At 41.4% G+C, this 14,399-nt stretch overlaps 2 protein-coding genes across 6 annotated transcripts in view; both read right to left on the reverse strand.

Moving 5' to 3' along the window:
• LOC141051811 (uncharacterized) overlaps nt 1–14,399 on the reverse strand; it is a 646,796-nt gene that overhangs the window by 253,495 nt on the left and 378,902 nt on the right. The gene's annotated exons all lie outside the window — the stretch shown is intronic.
• Nucleotides 1–14,399, reverse strand: part of LOC141052156 (uncharacterized) — a 155,139-nt gene that overhangs the window by 28,188 nt on the left and 112,552 nt on the right. Inside the window, exons 9-10 of the mRNA XM_073549387.1 lie at nt 7,759–7,854; nt 3,530–3,619 (exon numbers count right to left, since the gene is read on the reverse strand). Of these exons, the coding sequence (XP_073405488.1) occupies nt 3,530–3,619; nt 7,759–7,854 (186 nt within the window). The remainder of the gene's footprint in view (nt 1–3,529; nt 3,620–7,758; nt 7,855–14,399) is intronic.

The following is a 14,399-nucleotide window of genomic DNA, read 5'->3' on the forward strand; positions in this document are numbered from 1 at the left end:
ACGTATACGTAAAAAACAAGACGTTCCTAAAAACAGCCCCATTGTCAACTTAAACCCAGTAATAGACGAGAGGTGTTTATTGAGAGTTGATGGTGGTTTAAACAAGGCTAAATTGGATGAGGCAGAAAAGAATCCTCTAATCATTCCTGGTCATCACCATATCACCGCTTTACTAATATGACATTACCATGAAAAAATCAAACATCAAGGCAGACACTTCACTGAAGGAGCCTTAAGAGCTGCAAGCCTCTGGGTTGTGGGAGCAAAGAGACCGATTTCCCATTTAATTCATCATTGTTTTCAGTGTCGTAAGACAAGAGGAAAACTGCAACAACAGATGTCTGATTTGCCTGGCGATAGGACAAGCACAGAGCCTCCATTTACCTATGTTGGCTTGGACGTTTTTGGCCCATGGGCAGTCGCTGCACGTCGTACCAGAGGCGGACATGCAGAAAGTAAAGGTTGGGCGGTGTTGTTCACGTGCATGAATGTACGAGCAATACACATAGAAGTGATAGAGTCTATGGATTCCTCCAGTTTCATCAATGCCCTAAGACGATTCTTCCCCATCAGAGGACCAGTAAAACAATTAAGATCTGATTGTGGAGCAAACTTTGTAGGTGCCTGTCGAGAACTACAACTGAATTCAACACCAGTTCAGAACTTCTTGACAACCAATGGCTGTACCTGGGTCTTCAATCCTCCTCATGCTTCCCATATGGGCGGATCATGGGAAAGAATGATAGGCATTACTCGTCGGATACTGGAATCTATGCTGATGGACTCAAATCTTTCAAAACTCACTCACGAGACCTTGCCCACTTTCATAGCAGAAGTCTCTGCTATAGTAAACTCAAGACCTCTTGTACCCATAACTATGGATCCAGAATCTCCTACTATTCACACTCCGGCAACTCTCCTCACCCAGAAACTTGGAACTGTTCCTAACCCGCATGAAGATTCTGTGTCTGGTGACAAATCTCAGAAACGGTGGAAGCATGTGCAACATCTGGCTAATTGTTTCTGGAAAAGATGGAAGATGGAGTACCTGATACTTCTCCAAAAATGAAGAAAATGGCAACAAGTAAAGCCAAATTTACAAGTAGGAGATATTGTCCTCATGAAAGACCAGAAGGAGGAAAGAAACACATGGCCTATGTACCTTACATATAAAACCTTTCCAAGTGACGATGGCAAGGTACGCAAGGTAGAAGTGACAGTTGCTAAGCAAGGTGACCCCAAATCCTTCATTAGGCCTTTATCAGACATTATCTTACTCATACCAGTTGAGGGTTGATTATCCATCCAATCAGTAGGAACTCTTTCAAGGAACTTAGACCTTTGGATTACAAATGGGTTGGAGACAGTTTGGCCTAGCGTGGCTACTCCAATCCGAAGATGGGTTATCCTTTGGATTACTTCAGGAACTCGTTATAGAGATTTGTCTATCTTGTTAAACAATATGTTATTGTCGCATTGCATGCATTGTTTTTTATCTTACAGGTTGAAATATCCCTCCATGTACTTCAGGTAAACACTACCAATTCGAGACTGTTGATATGTGACCTGTCAAACATATTCGTTCAGACCGAGGCACGAACTTTGTCGGAGCAGCAAGAGAACTGCAACTGTCTTCCAACTTGGATATGAAGGACGTAGAAATATACCTAAGTGTACATGGGTGTACTTGGACTTTTAACCCACCACATTCTTCACACATGGGAGGTGTATGGGAGAGAATGATAGATGTCGCAAGGAGAATCCTCGATTCAATCTTCTTACAGGAAGGATCTGCAAGACTGACACACGAAAGCTTGACAACATTCATGGCCGAAGTGTCAGCCATCATAAACGCCAGACAGTTGACTCCAATTTCCAGTGATCCTGATGACCCAACTGTTCTCACCCCAGCCCTGCTGCTTACGCAGAAGACCGACTCTAATTGCTCTCCACCTGGAGAAATTAATGTTAAAGACCATTACAGGAGTCGATGGAGACAAGTACAGAGTCTCTCCAATGCCTTTTGGGACAAGTGGAAAAAACAGTACCTGCCTACGCTGCAACAGAGGAGAAAGTGACAAACCAGCAAGCCTAACTTCCAACCTGGCGATATAGTACTAATGAAAGACTGTCAGTCTCGGAGAAATGAATGGCGATTAGGTCTCATTACCCAGACATTCCCAAGTAAGGATGGAATCGTACATAAGGTGGAAGTAAAAATAGGAAAACAAGGCGAGACCAAATTGTTCCTCAGGCCAGTAGGGGATCTCGTTCTGCTGTTCTCGTCCAATGAACACAATAGTGACGTCAAGCGGGGAGTGTTCTGTCCAGCCATATAATTGCTGTCTAGAAAGTCATTTTTGTGTGTATTACATTCATATATTTCATATTGTAAGGTAACAACACCACCTGCTGGCCGTTTAATGCATAGATTCTAGTTTAATTTGCAATGTATTGTGGGATTGTTCCTGTTACATCAAAGTCTTGTTTATGACACTGTGAGAGGAACAGCAGCCATTATTCCTCTATATGTCTTATGAGAAACTACACAATTTGTGTTCTTCATGTTTCTTAAACAGCCTGCTCTAAGCTTGGTTGGTAAGCACTATCTAGGTATTATAATCCTGTGTTTATAACGTTTGTTGTATTAAATAGGTAATCATCAGCTATGTATTACCTCATGGTACCTATGTATTACCTCATGTTACCTATGTATTACCTCATGGTACCTATGTATTGCCTCATGTTACCTATGTATTGCCTCATGTTACCTATGCTTTACCTCATGCAACCTATGTATTACCTCTTGGTACCTATGTATTACCTCATGTTACTGTGTATTGCAGACTATATGTATTTTATGCTCTGTGCAGTTATATATTCTGAAATGCTCCTGTTATTGCATCCTATAGTTTCACCCTTTCCTGTCACATCTGCAATCAATAAAAGAAGGTTACAATTTTACAGCCTCTTTTTCTTAAAGAAGACAGGGGGTTTAGCTACATGTCGCATTGCACACCCTGCTAACGTGTATGAGGACAGTATAGAAATACCATACGGAGGCAGATTACACTACTACTTCTGTGCCCATCATTCTACGTAAGCCTCTGTGAAAAGACCAGTAAATAAGCGCCTAACTACTTCAGTATTGTCCATTGCACTTGATATCGGCCTGGATAAACCCAAATATTTCTTTGTGATGGTAAAACACGTTAGCATTCGGGGCTCCACTTTAAACTTTTGTCCAGGGCCCCACATTGTCTAAAACTTGCCCTAGTGGTGAATCATGTTATATCTCCTGCATATAGAGATGTTGTCAGCATTGATGACCAAGCGGATTCAATGCAAATCATATGTGTGCTATACACATCTCTTCAGGGCAAATATAGCTTTAAAATCATACTTTCTATTAGCAGTGAAAATAATTTCCTGTGAAAATTTGGCAAAGGTGGTGACTTCAAATTTCAAAAGATTTTTATATCTCTAGTGATCACATGTGCTCCATAATATTGAGGTAAATCTTACTTACGTGGACATTCACACGGTATAAGAGGACATAGATTACTGTAGTACATTTCTGGGCTGCAGTGTTGAGGAAGGCACCAGCACTGACCATCTCCTATGTTTAGAAGACATGAATATTATTATCATCATTGTTCTGTATAAACGATCAACATAATGTTCCAACGCAGCAAAGTAAAGAGGCGAATAGGAAAAGCAGGATGGTAGTTTTGGCTGCGTTGGGTTGTTTTTTGGTAAGTTTAGTAAGTTCAATATTCAGTAGCATACCTTCAGTGGTAGTTGGCATAGTTGTCGTTGTTGGGCGTTGTGTGGTAGAAGGCGGCAGAGTTGTATTTGATGGATGTTGTGTAGTAGTAATGTCTGTTACCAGAAAAGAAATGTATTCCAGTGAAAGAGAATGTGGTGGTGGTCATCGGTGGTGGGCAATGGGCACATAGCAAACATGATGTCACATGCTAAACATAGAGTAAGACATGTAACTTTGTGTCACTCAAGTCTGGTATTCCATCTATGTCTAGTCCCCACACAGATCCTGCTGCACCTCCCTGTGGGCTCCAACGTTCCCATGACCATTGGGACCAGTTTATCACACTTGGTTTCTCTAGAGAGGAGTCATGCAACAATTTTCTATGTAGTAACAAGCATGATGGGACCAACTGGGATTCCAAGAGATGAATAGATGTCTTTAATGTTGGTATGCCCTTACTTGTAGAGGGTGTCGATTATTTAAAGAAATCTAGTATATGACATAACCCACCAGTTTTTCGAATCATCAATCTCGCATCATTTTTGATTTTTGGTGGAATGCACGGCTAGAACCATTATTAGACGTATACTTTAATGTGTGATTAGATACCTATCATGGTGCCCACTGATATCAATACGTTATTAATAGTGTTGAGCTTTCCGATACCGCAAGTATCGGGTATCGGCCGATATTTGCCGTATCGGATATCCGATACCGATTCCGATATTTTTTTTTTATATCGGATACCGGAATCGGAAGTCCCAAATTGAACAGAACCACTTTTGTGGCTCTGATTGGCTGCCGAAATGACGTCATCATGATGCGCGGTTTGTGCGCATCATGATGCGCCGTCACTTCGGGCCTTCCGGGTGGTCTGTACCGGCCTGCCGGGGGGCTGTGCAGGCTTCGGGGGGTCGGTGCCGGCCTGCCGGGGGGCTGTGCAGGCTCCGGGGGTCTGTGCAGGCATCGTCCGATGGGACTACAAGTCCCATCGGGCGATGCCTGCTACCATGACAGTGATTGACACATTTGCCAATCATGGGAAAGTAGTAGTCCCATCATCCGGCCTATGTGTTGAATGTAAAAAAAAAATAAAATTTTTTTACATACATACTGCATACATACATACATGCTACATACATACTACATACATGCTACATACATGCTACATACATACTACATACATGCTACATGCTACATACATGCTACATACATACTACATACATGCTACATACTACATACGTGCTACATACATACTACATACATACTACATACATACTACATACATGCTACATACATGATACATACATACTACATACATACAACATGCTACATACATGCTACATACATGCTACATACATACTACATACATGCTACATACATGCTACATACTACATACATGCTACACGCATGCTACATACATGCTACATACATGCTACATACTACCTACATGCTACATACTACATACATGCTACATATATACTACATGCATGCAACATACATGCTACATACATGCTACATACATACTACATACATACTACATACATACTACATGCTACATACATGCTACATACATGCTACATGCATGCTACATACATGCTACATACATAATACATGCTACATACATGCTACATACATACTACATACATGCTACATACTACATACATGCTACACGCATGCTACATACATGCTACATACATGCTACATACTACATACATGCTACATACTACATACATGCTACATACATACTACATGCATGCAACATACATGCTACATACATACTACATACATACTACATACATACTACATGCTACATACATGCTACATACATACTACATACATGCTACATACATACTACATACATACTACATGCTACATACATACTACATACATACTACATACATACTACATGCCACATACATGCTACATACATGCTACATACATACTACATGCTACATACATGCTACATATATACTACATACATGCTACATACATGCTACATACTACATACATGCTACATACTACATACATGCAACATACATATATACTACATACAATATATTCATACAATACATACATATAGACATACAGTACATATAACATAGAGTACATGCTTACCATCACTTGTCACATTGTTCCCCGAAGCCATTGTCGTCTGAGGATTAAGAATTAAAATAACAAACCACAAATATACTCACCCTTGATCTGCAGACTTCCACGTATGTCCCACGACGATTTTGTGTGGAGAACAGCAGCATCAGCTGATGCTACCGTTCTCTACGAGCGCCAGGAATCCAATGACGGAAGGTAGATATCCTTCCGCACTGTATTCCTCCTCCACTGTAAAAAAAAAGTCCCTAGTCTCACTTTATGGCACTTTGCCATAAAGTGAGACTCGGGACCTTTTTTACAGTGGATTCCTGGCGCTCGTAAAGAACGGCAGCATCAGCTGATGGAGCTGTTCTCCACACAAAATCGTCGTGGGACATACGTGGAATTCTGCGGATCAAGGGTGAGTATATTTGTGGTTTGTTATTTTAATTTTTAATCCTCAGACGACAATGGCTTCGGGGAACAATGTGACAAGTGATGGTGAGTATGTATGTAGCATGTATGTAGTATGTAGCATGTATGTAGTATGTAGCATGTATGTAGTATGTAGCATGTATGTAGCATGTATGTAGCATGTATGTAGCATGTATGTAGTATGTATGTAGCATGTATGTATGTAGTATGTAGCATGTATGTAGCATGTATGTAGTATGTAGCATGCATGTAGTATGTAGCATGTATGTAGTATGTATGTAGCATGTATGTAGTATGTAGCATGTATGTAGTATGTAGCATGTATGTAGTATGTATGTAGCATGTATGTAGCATGTATGCAGTATGTATGTAGCATGTATTTATGTAGTATGTATGTAATTTTTTTTTTTTTTTTTTTACATTCAACACATTAGCCGGATGATGGGACTACTACTGTCCCATCATTGGCAAATGTGTCAATCACCGTCATGGTAGCAGGCATCGCCCGATGGGACTTGTAGTCCCATCGGACGATGCCTGCACAGCCCCCCGGCAGGCCGGCACAGCCCCCCGGCAGGCCGGCACCGACCCCCGGAGCCTGCTCAGACCCCCGGGGAGTCAGCACAGCCCCAAGGCAGGCCGGCACCGACCTCCGAAGCCGGCACAGACCCCCGGGGAGTCGGCACAGACAACCGGCAGGCCGGCACAGCCCTCCGGCAGGCCGGCACCGACCCCCGGAAGGCCCGTACAGACCCTCGAAAGGCTGTACGTGGGAAAAAAGGGTATTTCTAATTCCGATACCGGAAGTCCCATAGACTTGAATGGGACTTCCGGTATCGGAATCGGCGATACCGATACTTTTTTTTAAGATCGGCCGATCCATTCCGATCCGATATTTTCAAGTATCGGCTGGTATCGCTCAACTCTAGTTATTAATGTGCCTTCTCAACAAGAGTGGCTTTTGGCAGATATAAAGGTTTTATCAGTAGAGATTAGTTAATCGATGTGATGCATATTGAATTCCTATAAACATTTGTGAAATTTATTGAACCAGGCGAATTCAAACAATTTGGGATTTGCTGAACGAATTAAATTGGTCACAAACATTTCACATATTACAGAAGAATGCATCAGCCAGAAATGGATCAAAAGACCTCGGGCACAGCTGGGTTGGTTTTCCCATAATGTCTCACAGATATCGCATTACATGGTATAACACAGCCAATCAGGAGGGACTATCACAACCTGTATAAAAGCAGAAGTAGGAAATACAGCAGCCATTTTGTGGTGAATCTAGGAAAGGAAAGAGGTGATTAGGAAAAGCAAGTTGATAGTTTCGGGTGCCTGTGTTTGAGTTAGCAAAAAATCATTTTTGGTGGAGAACCTCTTCCATTGGAAAGAAGCCAGATAGTGAGGCTGAAGAGCCAATACCCTTTGTAAGTTTAGCAAGTTAAGTAACGTACCATTAGCAGTAGGTGTCATGGTTGTAGTTGTTGGGCGTTCTGTCTTAGTAGGTGGCATGGTTTTTGTTGTTGGGCTTTGTGGAGTAGTAGTAGTGCCTAAACCCAGAAAAAAAAAAAAAATTGTTATTTCATTCCAATCAACAATGAGAATATGATGATGGGCAATGGACACATAGCAAATGTGACATTGACAGTGACATGCCCAACATAGGTAATGATGATATGTAACTTTGTTGAACAGTTATTACTTACTCTACCCAGTTACTGTTGTAAGTACGTGATACTACATAGTAGATAGACAGAGGGGTACATGGAAATCATGTGTCCCTGAAGCAGAAGTCATAATTGGACCATACCCTAAAAAAGAAAATATTTGGTGGAGGCGGTAGGGTAGTAGTTAGTGTTGAGCTTTCCGGTACCGCAAGTATCGGCCGATATTTGCCGTATCGGAATTCCGATACCGAGTACCGATACTTTTTTCGTATCGGATACCGGAATCGGAAGTCCAAAATGCAATGAGCCACTTTTGTGGCTCTGATTGGCTGCCGAAATGACGTCATCATGATGCGCTGTCTGTGCGCATCATGATGCGCCATCAGTTCGGGCCTTCGGGGGGGCTGTGCCGACTGTCCGGGGGTCTGTGCCGGCCTGCCGGTGGTCTGTGCAGGCTCCGGGGGTCTGAGCCGGCCTGCCGGTGGTCTGTGCAGGCTCCGGGGGTCTGTGCCGGCCTGCCGGGGGGGATGTGCCGGCCTGCCGGTGGTCTGTACAGGCTCCGGTGGTCTGTGCCGGCCTGCCGGGGGGCTGTGCCGGCCTGCCGGTGGTCTGTGCAGGCTCCGGGGGGCTGTGCCGGCCTGCCGGTGGTCTGTGCAGGCTCCGGGGGTCTGTGCAGGCATCGTCCGATTGGACTACAAGTCCCATCGGGCGATGCCTGCTACCATGACAGTGATTGACACATTAGCCAATGATGGGACAGTAGTAGTCCCATCATCCGGCTAATGTGTTGAATGTAAAAAAAAAAAAAAAAAAATTTACATGCTACATACATACAACATGCATACTACATATATACTACATGTAACATACATACTACATGCAACATGCATACTACATACATGCTACATACTACATGCATGCTACATACATGCTACATACATACTACATACATAATACATATATACTACATGCATGCAACATACATACAACATATATACTACATGCATGCAACATGCATACTACATATATACTATATATACTACATGTAACATACATACTACATATATACTACATGCTACATACATGCTACATACTACATACATACTACATGCATGCAACATACATACAACATATATACTACATGTATACTACATATATACTATATATACTACATGTAACATACATACTACATATATACTACATGCTACATACATGCAACATACATACTACATACATACTACATACATAATACATATATACTACATGCATGCAACATACATACAACATATATACTACATGCATGAAACATGCATACTACATATATACTATATATACTACATGTAACATACATACTACATATATACTACATGCTACATACATGCAACATACACACTACATGCTACATACATGCAACATACATACTACATACATGCAACATACATACACACTACATGCTACATACATGCAACATACATGCTACATACATGCTACATACTACATACATGCTACATGCATACTACATATATACCACATGCATGCAACATGCATACTACATATATACTACATGCATGCAACATACATATATACTACATACAATACATACATATAGACTTACAGTACATATAACATAGAGTACATACTCACCGTCACTTGTCACTTTGATCCCCGAAGCCATTGTCCCCTTGAGGAATAAATATCAAAATAAAAAAACACCAATATACTTACCCCGATCCGCAGAAGTCCACGAGGGTCCCACGTCCATCTTGCGTGGAGAACAGCAGCATCAGCTGATGCTACCGTTCTCTACCAGCTCCAGGAATACAATAGGTAGGTATCCTTCCGCACTGTATTCCTCCACCACTTTAAAAAAAAAAAGTCCCTAGTCTCACTTTATGCCATTGCTGCGTGGGAAATTCCCATGCAGCAATGGTATAAAGTGAGACTAGGGACTTTTTTTTACAGTGGTGGAGGAATACAGTGCAGAAGGATACCTAACTTCCGTCATTGTATTCCTGGAGCTGGTAGAGAACGGTAGCATCAGCTGATGCTGCTGTTCTCCACGCAAGATGGACGTGGGACCCTCGTGGACTTCTGCGGATCGGGGTAAGTATATTGGTGTTTTTTTATTTTGATATTTATTCCTCAAGGGGACAATGGCTTCGGGGATCAAAGTGACAAGTGACGGTGAGTATGTACTCTATTTTATATGTACTGTATGTCTATATGTATATATTGTATGTAGTATATATGTATGCTGCATGCATGTAGTATATATGTAGTATGCATGTGGTATATATGTAGTATGTATGTAGCATGTATGTAGTATGTAGCATGTATGTAGTATGTATGTAGCATGTAGTGTGTGTATGTAGCATGTATGTAGTATGTATGTTGCATGTATGTAGCATGTAGTGTGTATGTTGCATGTATGTAGCATGTAGTATATATGTAGTATGTATGTTACATGTAGTATATATAGTATATATGTAGTATGCATGTTGCATGCATGTAGTATATATGTTGTATGTATGTTGCATGCATGTAGTATATATGTATTATGTATGTAGTATGTATGTAGCATGTATGTAGTATGTATGTTGCATGTATGTAGCATGTAGTATATATGTAGTATGTATGTTACATGTAGTATATATAGTATATATGTAGTATGCATGTTGCATGCATGTAGTATATATGTTGTATGTATGTTGCATGCATGTAGTATGTATGTATTATGTATGTAGTATGTATGTAGCATGTATGTAGTATGTATGTTGCATGTATGTAACATGTAGTATATATGTAGTATGTATGTTACATGTAGTATATATAGTATATATGTAGTATGCATGTAGTATATATGTTGTATGTATGTTGCATGCATGTAGTATGTATGTAGCATGTATGTAGTATGTAGCATGTAGTATATATGTAGTATGTATGTTACATGTAGCATATATAGTATATATGTAGTATGCATGTTGCATGCATGTAGTATATATGTTGTATGTATGTTGCATGCATGTAGTATATATGTATTATGTATGTAGTATGTATGCAGCATGTATGTAGTATGTATGTTGCATGTATGTAGCATGTAGTATATATGTAGTATGTATGTTACATGTAGTATATATAGTATATATGTAGTATGCATGTTTCATGCATGTAGTATATATGTTGTATGTATGTTGCATGCATGTAGTATATATGTATTATGTATGTAGTATGTTACATGTAGTATATATAGTATATATGTAGTATGCATGTAGTATATATGTTGTATGTATGTTGCATGCATGTAGTATGTATGTAGCATGTATGTAGTATGTAGCATGTATGTAGCATGTAGTATATATGTAGTATGTATGTTACATGTAGTATATATAGTATATATGTAGTATGCATGTTGCATGCATGTAGTATATATGTTGTATGTATGTTGCATGCATGTAGTATATATGTATTATGTATGTAGTATGTATGTAGTATGTAGCATGTATGTAGTATGCATGTTACATGTAGTATATATGTAGTATGCATGTTGTATGTATGTAGCATGTAATTTTTTTTTTTTTTTTTTACATTCAACACATTAGCCGGATGATGGGACTACTACTGTCCCATCATTGGCTAATGTGTCAATCACTGTCATGGTAGCAGGCATCGCCCGATGGGACTTGTAGTCCCATCGGACGATGCCTGCACAGACCCCCGGAGCCTGCACAGCCCCCCGGCAGGCCGGCACAGCCCCCCGGCAGGCCTGCACAGACCACCGGCAGGCCGGCACAGACCACCCGGCAGGCCGGCACAGCCCCCCGAAAGGCCCGTACAGACCCCAGAGAGGCTGTACAAGGCAAAAATAGGGTTTTTCTTATTCCGATACCGGAAGTCCCATAGACTTGAATGGGACTTCCGGTATCGGAATCGGCGATACCCGATATTTTTTTTAGATCGGCCGATACCATCCGATACGATACTTTTAAGTATCGGACGGTATCGCTCAACACTAGTAGTAGTGCATCATTTTTGTAGTCACAGAAGGGCATACTGTACCTTCCTATTTGTGCTGTTTCAGCTTATTCTGTTAGACTTTCAGCCATTCATGGACATTTATGTAATGGTATATACTTAGTTTATCATCTATTGTATTTGTTATACTTTGCTGCCATCTACTGGCCATTGCTGTATTACACTGTAATATTTTGTTAGGGTACTTTCCCATAATACCTTTCTGTCTATAGCTCCTCCTATCTTTTTCATTCTGTTTCCTGTTTTTGTACTCCGGGCCATCTTGTAACACACATGCGCTGCAGAGCTGGAGAAAGGATTCTCTTGTTACCTCCAACCTGGAGCTCCTATCATCTCTAATCTGGTGCTTCTATAACAGCTCTAACCTATAGTCCTCACTCCTACCTCATCTCCATTTCTTAATCTTCCTTGACATCTCATCTCATCAAGGTACTGTAAATAAAGCCTGTTGAATTCATCACTGCATCATCCTTCCAGACCACCACGTGCCGCTGACAGGGATTGGGAGCATAGGCTGGCGAGTAACGCTATCCGCCGTTGTTTATATAGAGATTCGTGATCACATCCCTCAGACACATCTCATCCATGTATATCGGTGGCAGAATAGTAACAAGAGACCTAAGTCTACAGTTGTCTGTGTGTATATGCATTGTCTGCTAGCAAGTCTTAATCGTCCACCATCGTAGCTAAAACATGTCCACAAAAGGCACCGTGGACCCATCTGCAAGTGAAGCACATCAGGTTCCTGACACCATAGATGCTGCAGGAGCAGAGTCCGCACTTACTGCAGAGCAAGATGTACGACCCAAACGTGTAACCAGGTCGATACAAAACGCCAGAGAGAACTTTGAGATTACTAGAGACGAGTTCCATGATAACCTTGAACATTTATGGGGCAGAGTTGATCACTATTTAGCAGCTCTTCCACGCTCTCACAGAGACGCAGCAGATTTAACCGCCAAACTGAAGAGTTTATCTGCCGCCTATGATCGCTACCAGAGACTGTCTGCAAGGTACATCACATTCCTGAGTAACTGTGACATGGAAGATGCGCCAGCAGAACTAGCTGAAAGGGAAACTCTTCTCCAAGAAAAGACCTCATTAGTACGAGATGCCCAGGATAAAGCAGAACTCCGCATTGCTCACCTCCAAGAAGCCAGGTCACATCGCACAACATCGACCAAAATCACATCTTCATCTTCCAGATCATCTCACTCCAGGAAGTCAACATTGTCCGACAAGATACTGGAGATCCGTTAAGCTGCAGAGGAAGCTAAAGTAAAAAGCTCCTTTGCTAAGAGGGAGACTGAAGTGGAAGTAGAAGCCCAAATGGAAGCTCAAAGAAATGAGATGGAGGCTCAAAGAAACAAAATGGAAGCTCAAAGGAAATTAAAAATGCTCCAAGCAGAAAGGAAATCAGAAACAGCCCTTGCTAAACTGAAGGTTCTTCAACAAGCATTGGGACAAGAAGATAATTCAGACTGTCTTATTCCAGGAGAAATGGAGGACTCAGCTGATCGTACTTCTAACTACGTGCCAAGACATTTAACATCTGCACCAGCACCACCTCCAGTTTCTAACACAGATGCGCCCGTAAGTCAAGAAATGTCGCCACCTGCTGCCGACAAGGTAACTTCCAGCACTAACTCACAATTTAGGCCACAGCCAGCAGAACCTATAGAGACTAAACCGCAGTTTAACCCTTATGCCGCATCATTTCGTCCTGATTTGTCGCAGTCATATAAGCCAGAGAACTTGCATCCCCTAAGGATACCACAAGTTCATCCTGCAACAATGACCGGGACATCGGACATGTCTGACTTCGCCAGATACATGATTTGCCGGCAGTTAATAAACATTAGTCTCTCGAAGTTTGATAATTGTGTCGTGAATTATAGAGCCTGGAAATTGACCTTTCAAGCAGTGCTCCAAGACCTTAATCTCACTGGCAAAGACAAACTGGATATGCTTGTTAACTGGTTAGGCCCTGAATCAGCAGAGCGCATAAAGACATTAAGGGCAGTTCATGTGGACTATTCAGATGCTGGTCTTATTGCAGCCTGGGAGAGACTGGAACAAACTTACGGCAGCTCAGAAGCCATGGAATGTGCCTTATTTAAAAGACTGCAAACTTTCCCAAAGATAACTAACAAGGACAATAGAAAACTTCAAGATCTGAGCGATCTACTAAAGGAAATAGAATTGGCAAAATTAGACCCACGTATCTCAGGACTGAGCTGCCTAGATACTGCTCATGGCGTTAATCCAATAGTGTCCAAGTTGCCACACAGCATTCAGGATAAATGGGCAGACCACGGCTCACGCTATAAAAGGCAGCATGAGGTGTCCTTTCCCCCCTTTTCACATTTTTCCAGGTTCATCAGTGACCAAGCTCG

This window comes from Dendrobates tinctorius, unplaced genomic scaffold, assembly GCF_039654945.1.
Source record: "Dendrobates tinctorius isolate UK_male_01 unplaced genomic scaffold, ASM3965494v1 ptg000158l, whole genome shotgun sequence".
NCBI lineage: Eukaryota > Metazoa > Chordata > Amphibia > Anura > Dendrobatidae > Dendrobates > Dendrobates tinctorius.